A 21556-nucleotide genomic window follows, 5' to 3' on the forward strand; every position below is an offset into this window, starting at 1 on the left:
TAGGATAATAAATGGAGAGGAGGTGGACATTTTAAAGTCTTTGAGGGTCAGAATTCTAGCTGATAGACAGGTGTTCAAATACTTATTTGCAGCTGTATCATACAAATAAATAGTTAAAAAATATATACTACTATACATTGTGATTTCTGGATTTTTTTTTTTTAGATGTCTCTTACAGTGGACATGCACCTACGATGACAATTTCAGACCCCTCCATGATTTCTAAGTGGGAGAACTTGCAAAATATTTTTTTTTTTTACAATTTTGACATATTAGACATACAAACAAGAATGAATGTTTGCATATTTTTAAATACAATATTATTTAAACGGATTACTATTCAATTCAATTCAATTCAAATTTATTTGTATAGCGCTTTTCACAATACACATTGTTTCAAAGCAGCTTTACAGAAAGTGCATTTCATAGATGTACAGTAAAAATGTTAGAAAGACAATGTTAAAGAATAATGTTCGAAAAAGTTAATCAATCGTGTATTAATTTAGGCCATAACAACGCTGGCGTTGAGTCGTCTCTTGAGTTGTGATACTACACAACTATCGGCTATAATTAGACCTAGAACTTCTTTTAACATTCTTATTTCTTCTTTATTCCCTGTAATTATTTAATTTCTTAAAATAAAAAGATCCCCGACCATTGATCCCCCGAATGTTCAAGACTTGATTAGGCTACAGACTTTATGTTAATCAAAAAACAAAGGGGGAAAGAAATAACTCACTTTAGACTGAATAAGTATTGTGGTATTTTGTATTTGGTATTTTTGTGCAGTGCTTACTTTGGTAAATTGCTGTACATGACCTATAGCTGAAAAACCTGAAAAGCATTGTTTATTTCATTTGTATCTTTGTTATATTGTATTTTTTTGTGCTTTCGCTTGTAATTTGATCATTTGTTTTTATTTTAATATACTGTTTACTTTTCTTTAATAATGTTTTAAATTTACATTAGTTAGACTATCGGTTAATAATTTTAGCTGTGGAATCGAAAATTGAAATAGAGGGTTGCGAATTTTCACTGGTATCAAAATTGTTGATGTCATAACTGCCTCTTTTTGTACGGCCTGTTTCATGACCATTGGCAGGTGTGGCAAAAAGTTCGTTTTAAGCCCTGGAGGCTACTCTAGTGGGTTGTACTGTTATTTAATGTGTTTTTGTATTGTTCTGCTAACGAAACACTGCAAGAAATATATTTCCAAGAAATTTCAGTCGTCAAAAAACTGACCTAACCTAGGAGCTTTATACAGAGGGTGCCATTGAAAACATGGCAAGTCTATCCCTCACAGCCTCGCTTTCACTTCATTCCATAGGCTTCATACCTGTCGTGGCGCTGCTCTGAATAAGGTTTATGTACAATGAGGGTGTAATCCTGCCACCTATCAGTGATACAGTGTCACTGCATCTATGTGTTGTCACACTATGGCTGAACAGGAAGCGCCCGCACCCCTGCAATCTCTCAACTCGGATGATCCTACATTTATCTCATTTATTAATAAATCCAGCCGGAATGCCGAAGCATGGTGGCTAAACTTCTTGGGGAACCCGGTGTCTTACGGCTACATAGAACCGGGGAATACACTTGAGATGAAGACGTATCTGAGTAAGTACCGTAGAACTAGCAACAAATCCGATTTGTCACTCCCCTTTGTACTAAAGCAAGTTTTTTTTTTTTTTTTTACAGCTCATCCGTGGATCTTCAGAGCATCTGATGGAGCTAAACTGCTGGCTAACCTCAGTGAAGTTTACTTTCCAACTCAAGTGGAGTATGAGGAGTACGGATACCCGCGGTACCAGCCTGTTTATGTGACTACACCAGGTGCGAATCCATCCATAGTCTTAAACTGATGCTCCATATGCACTAACATGCACAATAGTTTCATTTGAATTGGGTATTTATGCTTTGTTTTTGACAGTGTACTCATTACAAGAATATTGTGCACGGTTGATCCAGAGTTTGGTGAGAAAAGAAGACATCTGCAAGCTGGAAATCCCCAACGATTTGAGAAAGGACATCAGTCGTGAACCCGACCTACTGAGAGACATTAAGATTTTATCTGCCAAGAGATCAATACATGGATCCGACTGACATATTTCCCTCTTCCAGGTCAAACAGAAAGCAGAAATAATTTATTATATCAGATGTTCAAAGTGTGAAAGTATGCGGAAGCTCATACTTTCACTTTCTTTGAACGTGGACAAAATGTTATCTTATGCAACGACTGTTCATCGGCACTTTCGTTTTTATTTGCTAATAAAAGCGCTGTAGTATTATGTTCTTCCTATTAAACAGAACAATCACAGGTATTTTCTGGCAATAAATACACAAATATCACTTAGGCTTACTCTGGTCTGGAACACTGTGAACAAAGTAAGATGGAGTGATTGGAATTATATAGTAAAAAAAGTCCCAGTGCTTTTGGACTAGATATCATCACTCTTGGAATGCCACTCAACCAATCAGATTTGAGGATAATAACTAACTTGTATATGAAGACAACGCATACAGGGTAAAATAGTTTATTAGTTTTTTAATTTTTACATCAAATATTAAATTATATAACATCTCAAGTTTTATATGTGACCACTTTGCCCTCAACAAGCAATATTTTTCTATATTATAACTATTAATATTTTCTATCATGATGAATATTGCACTTTGGGTACAGGCGTCCCTGAATATTGTTTCACAATTATTTCAAACCTTATATTTATTGAAGCTTTTGAAACTGACAGCATGCTGCTTAAAATCATATTTATTTAATGAACATTATATTGTGACACCAAAGAACGCTGCAAATAAAAATGTATTTTATTACACTTCAAGATGTTTGTGTTGTGGTTTCTTTGCAGCTCTTTTAACCTTCATGTAATTCAGGCCTTTTTAGTAAGTGTCTAGTTACTTTATATCATAAACATTCAATTTACACACCCAAACTAAACAAAATATTGCAGGCTTCACGTAAAGTTTGTTCCCAAACCATTAAAGGGAGAAGTTCATCTAAAAAAGGAAAAATTCCATCATTTACTTACTCTCAAGTTGTTCCAAATCTTGAAAATAAAATATGATATTTTGAAGAATGTCAGTAACCAGACTCCATTGACTTCCATCAACTTTCTGGTTCCCAACATTCTTCAAAATATCTTCTTTTGTGTCCAATAGAAGAAAGAAACTCTAGGTTAGGAGCAACATGAGGGCGAGTAAATGACAGCATTTTAATTTTTGGGTCAACTGTCCTTTTTAACACTTATTACAACACCTAAATAAATATGAAAAATCATCATGGATTACAGGTCACACTAAAGTCAAAAACAGAGGAATCCAATCAACAACACAGTTAACAGATCAAGTTAAGTACAATCATGTTTGTACAATCACATTTGGCCATTCAATTGCAAGTTGAAAGTATGCAGCTGGTTTGGAAATAAGGGGAAATTACAATACACTAGGAGTGTCATGAGGAGCATCATCTTAACTAATGCCAAAAAATGAAGTAAAATCTGAGGAGTTTGCTGTTAATGCCCACATAGACGAATATCACATACTCCAATAAATCTAAACATTGCCACAAAAAAAAAAAAAAAAAAACAGCAAAGAATATGATTTACATTCAGCGCATGTATTTTTAAATACTTTTACTCATTTAAATTTTTCATATTATCGGATCGAAAATGTTTTTTTTTTTTTGCAGAGATCTGCACTTCATTTTGGATTATTATTCACGTTATTATTTGATTGGTTCAAACTGTGACAAAATATAAATTAAAGTAAATCAAAGAATTAAAGATGAATATTTTAGTATCACTCCCACCCAGCACTGCACCCAGAATTCACCTCTGAAATCGAAAAAGAGCATCACAACATTCAGTGTTTCTTCATGGAGTCGAGAATGCGCAGGATGTACAGGAACAGGTTGACTATGTCCAGGTACAGATTGATGGATGCCAGGACGTGTTCCTCGGGGGATAGCTTATGCATCAGCAAGTGGGTATCGAAAATAATGAACCCGCAGAACAGCAGAGCTCCAGCTCCGGCGAAGACCAACTCCACTGTGTCGTTGTAGAAGAAAAGCTGTAGGACAGAGTTGAGAAAATTTGACTATAATCAAATTGTGCGAGTTGACTGCATGGCTCTTAAAGGAAAGCTAAGGGGTAAATCAATTAGATAATGTTGATTACAATTGAAAAAAATTAATCGTTCCATAGAATAAATATAAAAAAATTAAATAACATAAGGAATAAATTAAATAACATAAGGAATAAATTATATATTTATCTCATTTTAGCATTTCTGGTTCCCTCGTCCCAAAGTCAATAGGTTTTTTGAATGGGGTTTTGGTTAAATGGCTGAAATAAGGTCTGTGGTGAACACAAGCTCAAGACCATTTCATGTTTTATCCTACAACATAAAATACATTAGTATTAGGGGGGTTTGGGTACAAGGTGATCGCGTTGAAAATAAAGGCATTTGTCTAGCGTTAGAAGCTCATTTGAAACATTGCCGCGGCTCATTTAAGAAACTGACAGCTCCGAAGAGACGCCGCTTTAGTTCGAGGTAGTGCTAACAATAATACAGAAAGATGATGATCAACACCTTATGTGTTACCACTGAAATGTAGATGTAATATATTTCCAAATGTAAGCCCATCTTATGCGGAATGTTGTCTAATAGACTGCAACACGATAAAACCAATGGATAAAACAGGCACCTTCAGAATGCGTAAAAGACGCACCGGCCAAGGCAGGTCTAACTCACTGTGTGCCTTCTAATTAAGCACTGTATCACACAAGTTGCAACTTACATCTGTGTCGTTCTTTTTGGTGAAATGGTCCCACACACTACTTTTCTTTGCACGCTTCATACTGTCGTCTGCCCTGGCTCTAACCTCGAGGGTTTTAGCCTGTTTACTTTTTGCAAACCTTGTGAGCGTGCAAACCCAAACGCTGTGACCTCGCGCCAAATGTTTTTATTGGTTTATTAAGTACAAACAGGCAAGTTATTAAAAAATTGAGTGTGAGGGATTTGTTCACTTCACACAAAAAGATTTTGGAATGAGATGGCTAACTGTAGTAGCGTTTAGTCCACTGTCTATAATAGCCTAATTTAGAGATCACATTTTTTTTTTTAAACCGACAACTTTGATCGGTTAACGTTGATACGGTCAACCATCGGTCAAACGGTCATCGATTAACATCCCTAATTCGTACCGAACCGTTTCGGTACAGGGCTTTCGGTTCGGTGCACGCGTGTACTGAACCGCTTTTCCGAATGTAATCTCTAATGGTGCGTTCACACCGGACGCGATTCGCGCGAAGGTGGGCGCTTGAACATTTTGAGTTTACTCGCTTCATTCGCTCGTGAAATTCGCTTCATTCTCGTGTGACATTCACTGCACAACAGACGCAAATTCGCGTCATGGGAGGGGCTTCTGCCAGCCGGCTCGTCTCGTTGAGAAATGGCTGACATGGGCTGTGTTTATACTTCTTTTTTTGTTAAAATCTACTGTTAATGTATGACAAAACGTAATTTTAAGACTTTTTCTGTCGATAATGTAGTTGTTTAAAGCTCAAATCTGTGGTTTATTTATATAAAGAGTGCCTATTTGAACTAGGGATGCACCAAAATGAAAATTCCTGGCCGAAACCGAAAAAGAGGAAACCAAGGCTGAAAGCCGAAACACCGAAAGAAATTATGCCAATTATTAGTACCATTGCATTTATGGCTATGACTGTGTACTAACTTTACTAAAATCAAGGCATTGCAATTACATAAATTAATATTAAAGTTTCAAAGAATAAATCAATTACAAATTATGCCAATATTTATTTAGCACATTGCAACAATGCACAGTATAAAATAAAATTCAAACTAAAATGTTTAACTTGACCCCACTTATTTGTACATTAAATAATAATGTACAGGCCTACAGAAAGGTTATAAAATTAAATGTTCTCTCATAAAAACAAAGTGCATTTAGGTCTAGTGCATTTAAAATTTTTCTCTGTAGGACTACTACAAGAAAGTGCATTCAGAACAAGTGCAACTGCTTAAAGATACAACTATTTTCTCTGTAGGCCTTCAACATAATAGTGTATCAAAACAAAGACTGCCATAGCCCATATGTTAACTGTAGAATAGGGGTATAACGGTACACAAAACTGACGGTTTCGGTACAGCAGTTTTACAAAATGGCTTTTTATTTATTTTTATTGGTTTACTGAAAAAAAAAGTATCTGTCCTTAAATGAATTAAATTATAACTAAAAGTTTATTGAATATATTGCTTACTTGCACATTAATATTAAAGGTTAACAAAAGAGCCCAAACTATCAGCTTAAATTCAGTTGCTATGATTTCTCTAGTGAACTAACAGATGTGGACACTGAGTCAGCCTGAGGTAAATGTGATGCTACATGACTGTTTAGTTTACAGCAGTTATTTTGAGGGTCTTTCCGCCGTTGAGACACTGATTTAGCGATTACACCACATATGATACGTGACAGTAAGTTGTAATGTATCCTCAACACACCTTAGATGTTCATTCATGTTTAGAGATGATCGATCGCGCTCACAGATGATCGCGTTCACGCGCGCGCGCCGCCGCCAGATTTAAGTGTGTACCGCGCTTAAAACATGCCCACTGTTAAAGATTGCGTTCGGTTTCACAGTGAAGTCTGGACTGTTGGACTGTTGATAGTCCAAAAGCCTATGGGAAAATCCTATTTGGTTTTTAATTGAGGGAACCAATGTGATGCTAAATATCGGTTGGTCTACAAAGTGACATCATACTGCACCACTCTATTTTAACTTGTATTGAACTCAGAGCATTCAGTTAAAATATAGAAAGGCCTCAGACTCACCCTCATAAAGCTTGCAATGATCAAGATCCACAGGCCAGCAAACAGACTAAAGATAAAAATGTTCAATTAGGATTTTTCTACAAGTGCATTATTAATAACAAAAAACACTAAGGACAGAGCAAGAACCATTGCATTAAACATTAATATGAACGAAAAAAAGAAAATCTTCAATTCTCCTCACAAAAGACATTCATTTATCCTCCCCTGCCGACGAGTGGACCATGCATCACATCATATAACAGAGTTATGACTCAGGGAGCCCCATTATTTTTGTTACATTTCATTTTAATGACTGAAAAGAAGAATGTTTCTCCTGAGACAATTTCTGCCGCAAAGAACGAACATCATTCCACGTGGATTCAGGAGTAAATGGCTTAAAACAATCATTCTTGCACTCAGTTACCATGATGAATGTGACAGATCTGGACCTTGAGCGGATGAAAAAGAGAGAATTACCTGGCTCCAAGCTTGCTGAAGTCTCTTTTAGACTGGAAAGTGTAGGCAGTGAGACCCAGGAACACGGCAGACGTGAGCACAAAGGCCTGAAGCACTACGGTGTACTCATAAAACGACACTGAAAGCAGAAAAAAACGGTATCAGATGATCCATCATGGAGGTGGCCATTAATATTATGGGACTGGATGTTTATCAATTAGGAAAATGCATTAACTTACCAGCAGTGGCTACAGACAGAGACTCCAGCAGAGTCTGCATAAACATGTACAGCCATTACATTATAATACTTCAAAATGTGTCATATTTTAATAATCTGCGCGCCCACGCGCGCCCACACACACACACACACACACACACACACACACACACACACACACACACACACACACACACACACACACACACACACACACACACACACACACACACACACACACACACACACACACACACACACACACACACACACACACACACACACACACACACACACACACACACACACACACACTTTATTAGGTACACCTTGCCTTTTGCCTTCAGAACTGCCTTAATTATTCATGGCAGAGATTCAACAAGATGCTGGAGACATTCCTCAAAGATTTTGGTCCATATTGACATGATAGTATCATGTAGTTCCTGCAGATTTGTCGGCTGCACATCCATGATCCGAATCTCCCGTTCCACCACATCCCAGAGGTACTCTACTACATTGAGATCTGGTGACTGTGGAGGTCATTTGAGTTTAGTGAACTCGTATCATGTTCAAGAAACCAGTTTGAGATGATTTGACATGACGTGTTATCCTTCTAGAAGTAGCCAAGATGTGAACACTGTGGTCATAAAGGGATGGACATGGTCAGCAACAATACTCAGGTACCAAGGTCCCAAGAAAATATACCCTACATCATTACACAGCCTAAACTGTTGATGCAAGAAAGGATGGATCCATGCTTTCATGTTGTTGATGCCCTACCATCTAAATGTAGCAGGAGAAATCGAGACTCATCAGGCCAAGTAGGGATGAAACGGTATGGAAATTTAACATCACGATTATAGTGACCCAAATTATCACGGTTATCAATATTATCACGGTTTTGTTCAAACGAAATGAAAGTGTTCAAAAAGATCAGATGCACACACTTAAAACATTTCAACAAGTTTTATATTTGAAATTCAACAAACAACAAATAACTAAAGCAGCTCTATGCACTTTTTTAAGCTAGATTCTGTGGGATTTCCTTCCTTAATGGCCTCAATAGCAACGCATAACGCATAAATAATAATAATTTATCGTAAATATAATCTCTAATATTATCTCTGTAAATATATTCCCAAGCAATATTCTCATCAGTGTTCTATCAGACACATTTAAATCTAGCATGTTTTGTGTTAGAGCCCAAACAGTATCCTAGAGAAATAATGCATATCCATATTTCCATATGATTTGACAGTTTAATTATTAAATATCAAAATGTGTGCATCATACCTGACACCTAAATGATCACTTTACAGTCAGTTTTATGACTGTCATTCTCTTCAAATGCTATTGAAGTCTGAAACGTGTATAACGTTACCAATGTTGTGTGTAACTTTAGAGACGGTCCCTAAATTCACCAGCGTTATGCCGGTCATATCAGATGCGCTGTGGCTCTGCTGTGTTTTTTTTAAACCATTTTCGCTGCTGAAATAGAACAAAAGCAGTCCAACACTGTATGATGAATGAATCTCCTGCGTACATCGCACGTTTATCTCTGCTTTGAGTGCAGATTTCAGCGAGTGAGCGCGGTGCGCGCTCTGAACGCCTCTGATTATGAGACATTGCATTCATAAACTCAATATAACACGTGTGAGGGGTTATAATGCGCAACGCGATTATAACAGATGGCTTTTGAGAAGACAATAATAAGTTCAACAGCCAGAGTGACTAGTGTGCAGCCGAAATAACGTTACACAAGCAAATGGCGGTTGTTAATGTCAAGCCCTGATTATTATCACTTAAATGTCGCCCTAGTCTTGTCTGAACTTGTTCGTTCGCTTCACGTTATTATTTGCCAGACGTAGGTTTGGTATTGAGGTCAAAGTCCACTTGCCTTGCGTTCGTAGTTTTGAAGTGTTTTCCCCATTACAGTGACTTTCTTCTGGCATGTTCTGCAGACAAGGTGACCATCTGCGATTAAGTTTCCCTCAGGACTTTTGTAAAAGCCAAAATATGACACGCCTCAGATTTGGTCCTTTTAGAGGCTGAACAATCCCCAGAGTGCTGTCACTGCCTTCTGCCATTTCTCCTCATTCAGAAAACAACCGTGCGCTGCGCCTGACTGACGCTGACTGGACAAGATTTACCGCGAGTTTTCACAATCGTGATAATCACACGCGGTTTTAATGATAATTAAATTTTCTACGATATTACTAACCGTCACTAAATGTTATCGTGGTTTATCGTGAAACCGGTAATCGTTTCATCCCTAAGGCCAAGCAACGTTTTTCCAATCATCTATTGACCTGAGCCCGTGTAAATTGTAGCCTCAGTTTCCTGTTCTTAGCTGACAGGAGTGGCATCCGATATGGTCTTCTGCTGCTCTAGTGCACCTGCTTCAAAGTTCAATGTGTTGTGTGTTCAGAGATGTTCCTCTGCAGACCTCAGTTGTAACAAGTGCTTATTTGAGTTACTGTTTCCTTTCTATCAGCTGTACGTCTTGCGGTTTTCCTCTGACCCCTGGCATCAGCAAGGCATTTTTGCCCACAGAACTGCTGCTCACTGGATATTTACTCTTTGTTGGACCATTCTCGGTAAACCCTAGAGATGGTTGTGCATGAAAATCCCAGTAGATCAGAAGTTTCTGAAATACTCCGACCATCCCGTCTGGCACCTACAACCACACCAAGTCACTTAAATCACCTTTCTTCCCCATTCTGATGCTCAGCTTGAACTTCAGCAGATCATCTTGACCATGTCTACATGCCTAAATGCATTGAGTTGCTGTCACGTGATTGGCTGCTTAGATATTTGTTTTGATGAGCAGCTGAACAGGTGTACCTAATAAAGTGGCCGGTGAGCATGTATGTACGCATATACTTTTATATTATATATCATACTTAAAATCTTCTTTTGATCATTTTTGTGGTATATACTCACAAATCCAAACAGCAAATAAAGATTGATGGGGTGCTGGTGACGGTACACAGCCAATACAAGGAGCAGGATAAGGGACCCGATTGCAGATATCAGCACCAGAGCGGGACTGAAAAATGAAGTGGATCACATTAATGTACTTAAAGTGTAGTTTACATCATCTATCAGCCACAATGACGTGGTGAATCCATAGGGATGATGTGGTCTTACCTTGCATGCACAAAGTTTTTAATGGGGTCGCAGAGCATGAAAAGGGCAGATACAGCAGTGGTGACGATAATCTGCAGTGAAAGGATGGTGTAGACCTTGCGGAGGAAATCTAGAGAGAAATTAAAATTTGAGCGTCAACTCCTCTACCATATATACACACATAGCAAATAAATAATTTTAAGGTCACACATATTAGGTGTCTTTAACTACTACGTAGTTACAAAAAACTCTTAAGTACAATTTACTTATTGTGTTCATGCTGTATTGCAAAACCCTTTTAATGTGTAAACATATGGGTACGGTTACAGACAGGTTTTGTGGAATGGAGTATATTGTGACAACTCTCTCTCTCTGTATATCAGCTGGTTTGGCCCAGTTTGACAGGGTTTATCTCAATCAAGGTGTCTATCATTCACACTAAACATCGATAGCAGCTATATAGGCAACAATTTTAAGAAACTGTACCATTTCTAATAAAACTAATAATGACATTATGAAATCAATAAGGAATTCAATGACTCATGACAGCTGGTTTATATCGTGTGCGCCATATGTGCCTCACGATGACACCAAGTAAAATAAAACATTGAAATAAAATAGGGATCCCGCTCCAACTGTATTGCATGTTAATAATGTACAGACCATTATATTATATTGACTGTATTATTGATTACGTTGACACCAAAATGAAATGTAAACAGCGACTTACCCATCCGGATGTGAACGCTCGCTGTCGCGACGTTCGTGCCATAATTAAAATCATCCTCAATTGATGATCGCGGATACTTCTCCTCATTCATGTTTGATCGAGTTCAACGAGTATCATTTACTGAAATTAAGCGATAATACGACGGTCTCTTCCGTTGTTTGCCTTTCTTCTTCTGTCAGTGGTTTAATGTTGTAAACATTCAGTAGCTCAAATATGTGCTATTGCCACCTAGCGTCCCGGGGACGCATAGTGGGCCGCAACGGGGTCCACTACGGTCTATGGGTCCACTCCGCGGAAGTCTAGGGAAAAAAATGTTAAATAAATAAATAAATAAATAGAACACAAATTGCTGATAATTAATAATAAATTAACAAAAAATAATAGTCTTAAAATAAATAGATAACAAATGTATTACAAAAAATACATATATTATTAAATACATTCATTAAAAAAAAAGAAATTATATAGATTAAAATAAAATAATGAATAATATTTTCAACAGTACATTACTATAGTGACTAGAAAAAAATATAATAATGCAACTTAAAAGATTAACAACCCCAGCTCTAGATTTCTGAAATAGTAGTATTAATTTTCTGTCCGTTCATTTTGGGCTGACATGTACGGGTCGGGTGGCTTAAAATTACAATTAATTTAATTAATCACATTAAATTTTTACTGAACAATATTTTTATTTTGGGGAAATGTCATATTCATAAATGCAAATGCCTTAAAACAAAACCTTTTGTTTTCTGTTTTTCAGAAATTATATTTTGGATTTTCTGTAAATAAGAATTTTAAAATTGAAAAGTGATAGAAAACTATTTGATTTTGGGTTTTCTTGCTTAAAAACAAACAAACATTTCTGTCGGTTGTGAACTGCAATGGCCGACTGGTGAATGATTCATTCATTTGAATCGGTTCTATTCAACGAATCTGTAAGCTAGTTAGAAAAACGGACAGTCTGAATCGGTTCGCGAATCACGATTAAGTCATTTTGGACAGTTAACGGACGCACTTACTCATTAAAGCGGTAAAAACTATAACTCGATACGAACACAAAGCACAGTAACACTGGATAAATGGGATATTTACCTGCATCGAAAAGAAGCCTGAAGCTTGAAGCCTGCGTCCTGTCGTTTACCAGGAAAGTTCGTCTTCATTAAGATCAACACCTGCAGCTTGTGAACGACTCAGGTTGGTAAAACCTTTTCCAAACCAATTCAAAACACAAAACAGCACTTACTACCAAAACATTATAATAATGCAACAATGTAACCTATATCATCTTTAACTTAATGTATTTTTGTTTTTACATGTAACGTTAGCCTATCTTTTGAACCACTTTGAAGTAACGTTAGGCCTACTATCAATATCATGATAACAGTTGCATGAAATGTTGTTACCTATAAATAGCTAAATCTATAATTGGGGGTTCATTTCACAAAAACAACACAAATACAAAAGCAATATGCTTTCTCAATTAAAAAAAAGAACCATTTTGATATTAGGCTACAAATGAAAGGATAATTTGTATTTTCCCTGGTGAATTTGTCAACTATGTTGCCACTATGCACTTGAGTAAGTCTCTGACTCTTTTATCTGTTCTGCATGATTGATTTAAAAAGCATGAATATAATCATATTGCCAAAGTACAAAGTACACAACTCTATTACTTGAGGAAAAGTAAAAGTAAAAGTACTACTGATCAAATATTACTCTGTTACAAGTGAAAGTTGTAAAAACAGATTTTTACTTAACTGAAAGTCAGGCATGTAAAAGTACAAACTATAAAGGAGTCTTCCGATGTAACCCTGAAAAGTTATTTGACTTAAGAAGGAATAGAATAGAACATGTTGAAGTTGCTTTGAGCTCCACTTTTCCCTCTTAAAATCACAAATTAAGTAAAAGCATAGAAGTGCTTTTAAGAGTACTTAAGTATCAAGTATCAGTCGATATCGTATATTATCATGATGAATGTCAAATCTTTATTTCTTTCAAGTTTAAAGGCAGACTTTTGCTCCTGAGTGAAAGTTGCAGAAACCAGACAGTTAACTGTGGTTTTATCATCAGAACATGACGAACATGACAAACACTCTCCAAACAGATGAACATTTCTCAAATTAACGACATTTTCTCTCTTAAAATGGCACACTTGACAGTAGCTTGAGTTGGGATGCAGATGTCAATTTATGTTCTTTAACAGAAACCGGAACATCTGTAGAAATTTTAACAACCTAATTTTAAAGGTTAAAGTTTTATAGGGTAACATTTGGTCTTCCATAGTATTTGGATCATGTTAACCACAGGTAAAACCACACATAAAAAGTAACTAGGCATTATGGTTTCTTATATGGTATTTGTTATGAAAAACAGCAGCCTAAAGACATTTAGTATAAATGCACGAAAACTACTATAGCTTAACAACCAAAAATACTGCAGTTATATTACATTACTCCTCATAATTCGATATGAATATCCCACATTTCTGCCACAATCCCATGGTTTCAGTTAGTGTTTCTCACTGAATCTCACAGCACTGTTTACTGGTCGCGTGATTGAGACGGTCGCTCACACTACGTTGTGTTTTTAGTAGAACTGATAAATGTCCCATGTGCCACGTGGTTCAAACGAGCAGCCCTGTTTCACTCTGCTTTTGCCACTTTGCTGTTTAATGTTTCTCATACACAGCAGAAATGGCAGCGTTTATCAGTTATTGTCACCATGCGACGGTCTGCAAAAAGCATGCGCAGAATTATTTGTGTAGCGCCTAGGGCTGTGCAATTAATTGAATTTCGATTTCGGCTCCCAACGATCACCAAAATAGTACAATCGAGAAAAAACGATTATTTTGCCATGTTCAGTTTTGCAAGAACACTCTTATTTTGTCTTGCGTTCGGAATGAAACGTGCACATGCACGCGCACATCCGCCCCTCCCGAAGCCACAAACTCTCTTAGGTCGTGAGTCTCGTGACTCGTGTGCATATCATCTGCTGGAATTTAAAAACTCGGCGCGAGTAAAGATGGCAGAAGGAGGGCAGTTACAGCAGCGTTTGGTGAGCAAAAAAGGCAAAACCAACTCCGTTGTCTGGGAACAGTTTGGCTTCGAGGAATCAGACGACGAGCAGAAACATGTATACGTGCAAGATTTGCTACATGGTAGTGGCTGCAACGCAAGGGAACACCACAAATTTGTTTAACCACTTGAAAATTAAACACAGAGTGACCTATGACCCAGTGTTTATGAAACAAATATACAAATAACGTAAAATAAAAGGTATAACAGCTTTTCTTGCCGTGTGCGCTGTTTTTCTCCTCCGTTTCCCTCAAACAAGCAAGGAGTAAGCACCTTTGGCGATAGAAATGATTGTAAATGAGCATACACCCCGCACGGTCCGCCATGCTTTGTTTACATCTAACTACCACACGATTCCTTGCGCTCAGGCAGTTTGGCGTGACTTTGCCTGGAACACTACAAAGTTGTGAGTCGTGGTTTGAAGTTGTAATTTACGGGCTCAAAAACCTGCCTGGAACGCAGCATTAGAATATGACCAGTCATTTTCGCCGTCTTCACCCGGGTTTAGTGACAGAAGACACGAATGAGAAGTAGCGCGCGCTGTGAGAAAATTTGTCTCCGTGCACTCATCCGAGAGCGCGCACACGTCTCACAGCGCGCAAATATTGAGTTCTCTTTCAAGTCTTGCTCTTGAACGGACAAACTCACATAAAACTTATGTCAACATGTCCATCTTGATGAGTATTCTAGCAGACATAGTCTGTATATGCCTTAAGTAAACTTTATACAGTCGAGAAAGACGACGCATATCCAAGCATTAGGTCTCAAAGGGGCAGGAGCCTTTACTGCTATCTGTTTAATGTCAAACAACAAAAGACAAGGACATCACTCACTGCTCTTGATTGAATAGCTTTTGTAAGTTTAATAGGATTAATCTTTAATTTATGCACTCAAATATGCAATGTTATTTTACATTTGATACATTTCTGTACCTGAAAACTAATGTTAGACGTACCTGAAAAACCTGAAAAGCATATCTAGCCGAACCATATTGTTGATCTTATTTATTTGTGGTTATCATTTTTACTTGAATACTTTTATACTTGGATTTTAATATATGTTATATTATTTATTTTAATAGTTCAAAAAGTACAACAAATGTTACAATTTCAATTGAATCGTTGAAAGGTGTCTTTTTAATAAATGCAACACATTCCCAAAGTCATGTGAAATAACATTGTTACATAATCGTGATTTCAATATTGACCAAAATAATCGTGATTATGATTTTTTCCATAATCTAGTGTTTTCCTATTTTAATGACTATCCCTCTGTGAACTATGGTCAAAGGCTCATATCTTGATCTACCAGGCTCATCATAGGTAAGTCTAATAGTTGGCTTGACAGTTCTCTTAGGTCTAGGCTCAGAGCTGGTCTGCCTTCTATCCCCCTGGACCTCAGATACTTCTTGTTCAGACTCCGATCCAGCTTGACTAGTCTCTTCCAGAGCTACTTCTGGATCATACTCCTCATCCTCAGATTCCGGTTCAGAGTTGTGATCAACCTCTTCGGGGTCTGAATCATTTTCATGAACATGTTCAACTTCAGGGTCATTTTCATGTTCTGTTTCAGGGTCATCTTCTAACTCAACTACTGGCCTGGCAGTATTCAGCACCCTTGGTTCAGGCTCTCTCCGAGTGACACGGTGAGGGACATAATACTCCATGTCAGAGGATGAATCAGAAAACTCCAATAACTCCTGAGTCTCTGGTCTTGAGTCCCTTTGACTTCTCTTACGAGTGTCTGCTCTGGTCTTGGGTTTCTCAGGCAGATCAGAATCCTGGTCAGAGCATGGCATTCTCACCAGCTGTCCAATTGGAAGAAGGTGGTCCCTGTGTATAGTCTTTGTACCTAACCTTCCATCCTCCCGTTTGATCTTGAACACAGGTAGGTTTGGCATCTTTCCAATGACAACATACGGATCAGGACTCCACTTGCTTTCCAGTTTGTGCTTGCCTCTCAGGCCAAGATTCTGGAGGAGTACTCTGTCACCGATCTCTATGGACTGAAAGGTAACTCGGCGATCATACAACCTCTTGTTTCTCTGGTGCCGTTTGTTTGCAGCATCAGAGGCTAACTTGTAGGCTTGCTTCAAGTCTTCCTTCAGCTTGGTGACATATCGGGTGTGAGACGCCTCTTCTATGCCATCTGGGGATGTTCCAAAGCACAAGTCAACAGGAAGTCTCGCCTCTCTGCCAAACATCAGATGGTAAGGAGAGTACCCTGTGGCATCACACTTGGTGCTGTTGTACGTGTGGACCAGGTGAGGCACATGTTGACTCCACGTACGCTTCTTCTCCCGGCCTAACGTACTTAGCATAGGGAGCAGAGTTCGGTTGAACCTTTCTGGCTGCGGCTCACCTTGCGGATGATACGGCGTTGTCCGCGACTTGCGTATCCCCATCAAGGTCAACAGTTCTCGGATCAAACGGCTCTCAAAATCTCTTCCTTGATCCGAATCGATCCTTGAAGGTAGTCCATAATGTATGAAATATTTCTCAACCAGGACCTTTGCTACAATCTGGGCCTTCTGGCTTTTAGTTGGGAAAGCCTGAGTGTATCTCGTGAAATGATCCGTGACCACTAACACGTTACTTATGCCTTTGGAGTCAGGCTCCATGGAAAGAAAGTCCATGCACACCAAATCCATAGGCCCATGGCTTACGATCTGGTGCAACGGAGCAGCTCTCTGTATAGGGGTCTTGTGAGTGACACACTCCCCACAGTTCTTGATATATTCTTCCACTTCCATTGACATCCTAGGCCAAAATAATTTACTTCGGAGCAGGTCAACAGTTCTCTCTTGTCCAAGGTGCCCCAGGTCATCATGCATGGCCCGCATAACCATCTCCTGGAACTCGCTCGGCAGGAGGAGTTGACTGATCACCTCTCCGGATGGTCTCTTGCTGTACCGATACAGTAATCCATCTTTCATTGCTAGCTTCCCAGCTTCCCTTTTCAATCTGGACAACTCAGGACTCATGTTCCCCTCCTCTTGCCAGCGCCCATGCTTGACGGCTTGGATGGCCGGTCCAATGGCTTCATCCTCTTCCTGAGCCTTCCTGAAGCTCAGTTTAGACATGAGTTCCAGAGACTTTAACTCCATGTGTGTGGGAAATGCATACAGGTCAGGAACAGAGTGGGGAAATGCTCCAAGCTGAACAACACAGACAGGTGTACTGCGTGCAGACTCTGAGATGCAGACTCTCTGGCAGATGGTTTTCACTCCAGACTGAGGTATAGTCCCCCACCCATTGTCGTCCTCCTCTTGCATGTTCCTCGACAAAAGGTCGGCATCAATGTTCTGTCGGCCAGGGCGATACTGCACATCAAACTCGTACGTAGATAGGGCAGCTAGCCAGCGATGCCCCACCGCATTGAGCTTGGCGGTGGACAGCACATACGTGAGCGGGTTGTTGTCAGTATGTGCGGTGAATCTTGCCCCATACAAATAGTCGTGGAATTTGTCGACTACTGCCCACTTGAGTGACAAGAATTCCAGCTGATGTATGGGGTAGTTTCTCTCTGCAGAGCTAACTTTCCTGCTTGCAAAGGCAACTGGTCTCAGACCTTCAGGATGTTCTTGGTAAAGAACAGCACCAAGACCCTTCAAGCTGGCATCCACATGCAGGATGTATGGATGTTGTGGATTGGCAAATGCCAGGACAGGTGCATTTGTCAGACGGTGAATTATGTGATGAAACGCATCTGTACAGGATTTGTCCCATCTTTCCCCGAACGGCTCAGATTCTTTCAAGTAGACTTTGTTCACATCGTGGACATACTTATTTCTCTTCTGAGTTGGAGCATATCCCTTTGTGAGTTCAGTCAGTGGTCTAACAATTTCAGAATAGTTCTGAATGAATCGACGGTAATAACCGCAAAATCCTAGGAAAGATTGTAACGTCTTCAGGTTTGTGGGCATGGGCCATGTAGTAGGGGCCTCAATTTTGTTTGGATCGGGGGCAACTCCATCTGCAGACACAATGTGCCCCAGATACTTGACCCTTGGCAGACAGATCTGACACTTGTCCACTGAGAGTTTCGGCCCAACTTCACCGAGACGATCCAGGACCTTGAGCTGTCTCTCTTCGTGTTCCTCGAGAGTTTTCCCAAACACTATCACGGTGTCCAGGTACACCAGCACTTGTAAGAGGTTCATGTCATCGACAGCCTTTTCCATCAACCTTTGAAAGGTTGCTGGTGCCCCAGTAATGCCTTGAGGCATTCGTTCAAACTGAAAAAATCCTAAAGGACAATCCAGCACAGAGAACCACTGACTCCCCGTTAATGCATTCAGTGCATCTTCAATGCATGGTGTTGTGTACTGGTCAGGGATGGTTCGGCTATTCAACAGTCGGTAATCTATGCACATCCAAATAGCACCAGTCTTCTTTCTGACTACAACTATTGGGGATGCATAGGGGCTTCGCGACTCTGTTATGATCCCTGCCTGCAGCAGTTCTTGTAAATGCTTTCTCACATCTTCGATATCTGCAGGGGCTAGCCGGCGTGATCGTTGACGGAAAGGCCGGGAATCAGAAAGTCGGATTCTGTGCTCTACTCCTCTTGCTAATCCCACGTCCCACTCGTGCATTGAGAATACATGAGACTTCTGAGCCAGTTTCTTACGTAATCTGTTCTTCCATTGTTCTGAGATAGGAGAGTCCCCAAAGTTGATCATGTTCTCATCAAAGTCAGAGGAAGCAGTCTCCTTAGGGGGAATCGTCACAACTGAATCAATGTGGTACACACATTCAATCACTGTTCCCACAGGTATGGAAGTTTCTCTTGAGGAGTAATTTTTAAGTAGTACTCTCAAACTGTTGACATCCAATGCCCCGCTGGGCACAACCATGGGATGAAAAATCACATCAGCAGGTAAGGCAGCTGCAGGTGAGGAGTCTATCATCAGGATTTCTTGAGCAACAGGCTTCTTCAGCTCGACTTTGCACACAACCTGAGTGTCACCCTCTGGGGGTAAGACCAAGGGACCTGGACCCATCCATCGGACACGGCCAGCCTCCTCCTCTTGGACTGGGACTGCAACACCCTTTAGAGCAGGTTGATCTTCCTTGACATGAACACAAAGGCCTAGTGTTTGGGTGACATCCAGAGCCGGATTAACGCAAAGGCAAACTAGGCACGTGCCTAGGGCCCGATTGGCCGGATGGGGCCCAGACAGAGGGACAATTTTTTTTTTAATAAAATTAAAATGTACAAATGTCCTATCTACAATTTATTTCAATATTTATGCATTAACTAAAAATAGTGACGATGTTTATCTTAACCATAGACTGTTACATTACGTCACATTAACGCCAGCCCATGACTGTATTTATTATAATCAGGTCAGAGCGGGACAACAAAGCTAGCAGGCAGGTGTTTTGAGTAGGCTAACATTCAAGATGCTTTCGGGTGCGGCAAAACGTAAAAATAAAAAAAATGAAGAGGAACAAAAGAAGAGACAGCGGGGGCTTTATAGAAGTTTCTGTCGGGCAGCCGTCCGACAGCTGTGAACCTGCTCGAGTCAGCAGAGCCAGAGGCCGAGCCATGCCCGGAGACACGGCCCGAAGACGCGGTGGAAGATGCGGCGGAAAATAAGTAAAACAACATTTCCGTGTCAAGTTTTATGCTGCGTTCACACCAAACGCGAATAGAGCGTCTGGCGCGAGTGATTTCAATGTTAAGTCAATGGAAAGGCGCGTTTACGCGCGTCTGGAGGTCCCGCGGCGCGGAAGGCGCGCTTTGTGCGGAACGCAGCATTAAGTTACAAGAAAATCTAATTCTAAATGATAATAAAAGATAAAAACAAATGTAAAAAAATAAATAAATCGATAATGAGAATAATGGCATGGCCCTACTTTACATATGATATAATAATCATGTATGGCTCCCATAATTGTACAAAGTCCTTTATTTTACTCTTGGAGATATAAGTCAGCCTTTCCAGTCCAATGCACTCTGAAAGTTCTTTTATCCATTGTTTTATAGAAGGTGCTTCCATGCTCTTCCAGTTCAGCAATGGCTCTTCTGGCAAGTAACAATCCAAAGTCCAATAGTCTAGTGTGTTTCTTTGTTTGTGAGAAACCTGTAGGATATATTCCCAGTACACAAAGTTTGGCACAATGTGGTATTTTAAGATTAAACCGTTCTGACAAACAGTTTATGACATCCTTCCAGAACTTCTGTATATCAGAACATTCCCATATTAGAGTTCCTTTATAATTTTGGCATTTTGTACATATATCAGGAATATTGCTAGACATATGATTGAGTTTTTCAGGTGTTATATAAACCCTTGTCAACCATTTATACTGTAATAATTTAAGCCGCGTGTTTATGATTTGTTTTTGCGCCTTTAAACATGCTTCAGTCCATTCAAATTCCTCTATTTATTCTTGAATGGCTTTCCTCCATGCGTTTAATTTGTCTACAGCAGACTCTTTAGAGTTAGACATTATAATATTTTGACAATTGGCCCTTTTCACCTCTTTTTTCAATTATTTTCTCAATTAATGACAGTTTGGGAATGTACATAATATCTGTAGACCTGGAAGACATAAAACTTTTAAGCTGTGAATATTTAAAAAAATTTTTTTTGAGGGAATCTGGTGTTTATCACACAATTCTTGAAATGTAAGAAGTATACCATCCATATACAAGTCTTTAATAGTCTGAATACCTTTAGTTTTCCATAGTTTAAATCCTACATCCTTATATTTATTATTATTTATTGTTAGACAGTTTCTAAATGGTCTTGATGAATGTGAAGGGGTCATGTTTGCCTTCTTGTTCTTAATTACAACATTTATAAATGTTGTAAGCTATTGCATTTTGCAGAAATTAATTAAATGTGTTGATTAAATGTAAACAGAGCAAATAAGATAAACTTATTTGCTCTGTTTACATAGTTTACTGATACCTATTGGTTATTTACTGGTACTACTGCCTTAACAATGACACTCCCAATGGATGAGGATAATTTAATAGCATTTAATAGAGCCATGTAATGACGTATAAATAATGAATATCAAAAAATAGTCTGATAGACTGTTTAATATACAACACAACCAATTTGTAACCATAGACTA

General features: G+C 39.0%; 2 protein-coding genes across 2 annotated transcripts; one reads left to right on the forward strand and one right to left on the reverse strand.

Annotated features, from left to right (window-relative positions):
* The first annotated feature begins 1407 nt into the window (after positions 1-1407).
* Positions 1408-2838, forward strand: vhll (von Hippel-Lindau tumor suppressor like). The gene is made up of 3 exons (XM_079817418.1): positions 1408-1617; positions 1699-1833; positions 1931-2838. The coding sequence occupies exons 1-3, from the start codon at positions 1422-1424 to the stop codon at positions 2101-2103; spliced, it is 504 nt and encodes a 167-aa protein (XP_079673544.1). The 5' UTR covers positions 1408-1421; the 3' UTR covers positions 2104-2838.
* On the reverse strand, positions 2521-11608 carry tmbim4 (transmembrane BAX inhibitor motif containing 4). Its single transcript, XM_079817417.1, has 7 exons — positions 11386-11608; positions 10677-10785; positions 10470-10575; positions 7549-7582; positions 7331-7448; positions 6875-6920; positions 2521-4086 (listed from the first exon to the last, which is right to left on the reverse strand). The coding sequence occupies exons 1-7, from the start codon at positions 11474-11476 to the stop codon at positions 3880-3882; spliced, it is 711 nt and encodes a 236-aa protein (XP_079673543.1). The 5' UTR covers positions 11477-11608; the 3' UTR covers positions 2521-3879.
* Positions 11609-21556: the final 9948 nt, after the last annotated feature.

This window comes from Gobio gobio (assembly GCF_949357685.1).
Source record: "Gobio gobio genome assembly, chromosome: 5".
NCBI lineage: Eukaryota > Metazoa > Chordata > Actinopteri > Cypriniformes > Gobionidae > Gobio > Gobio gobio.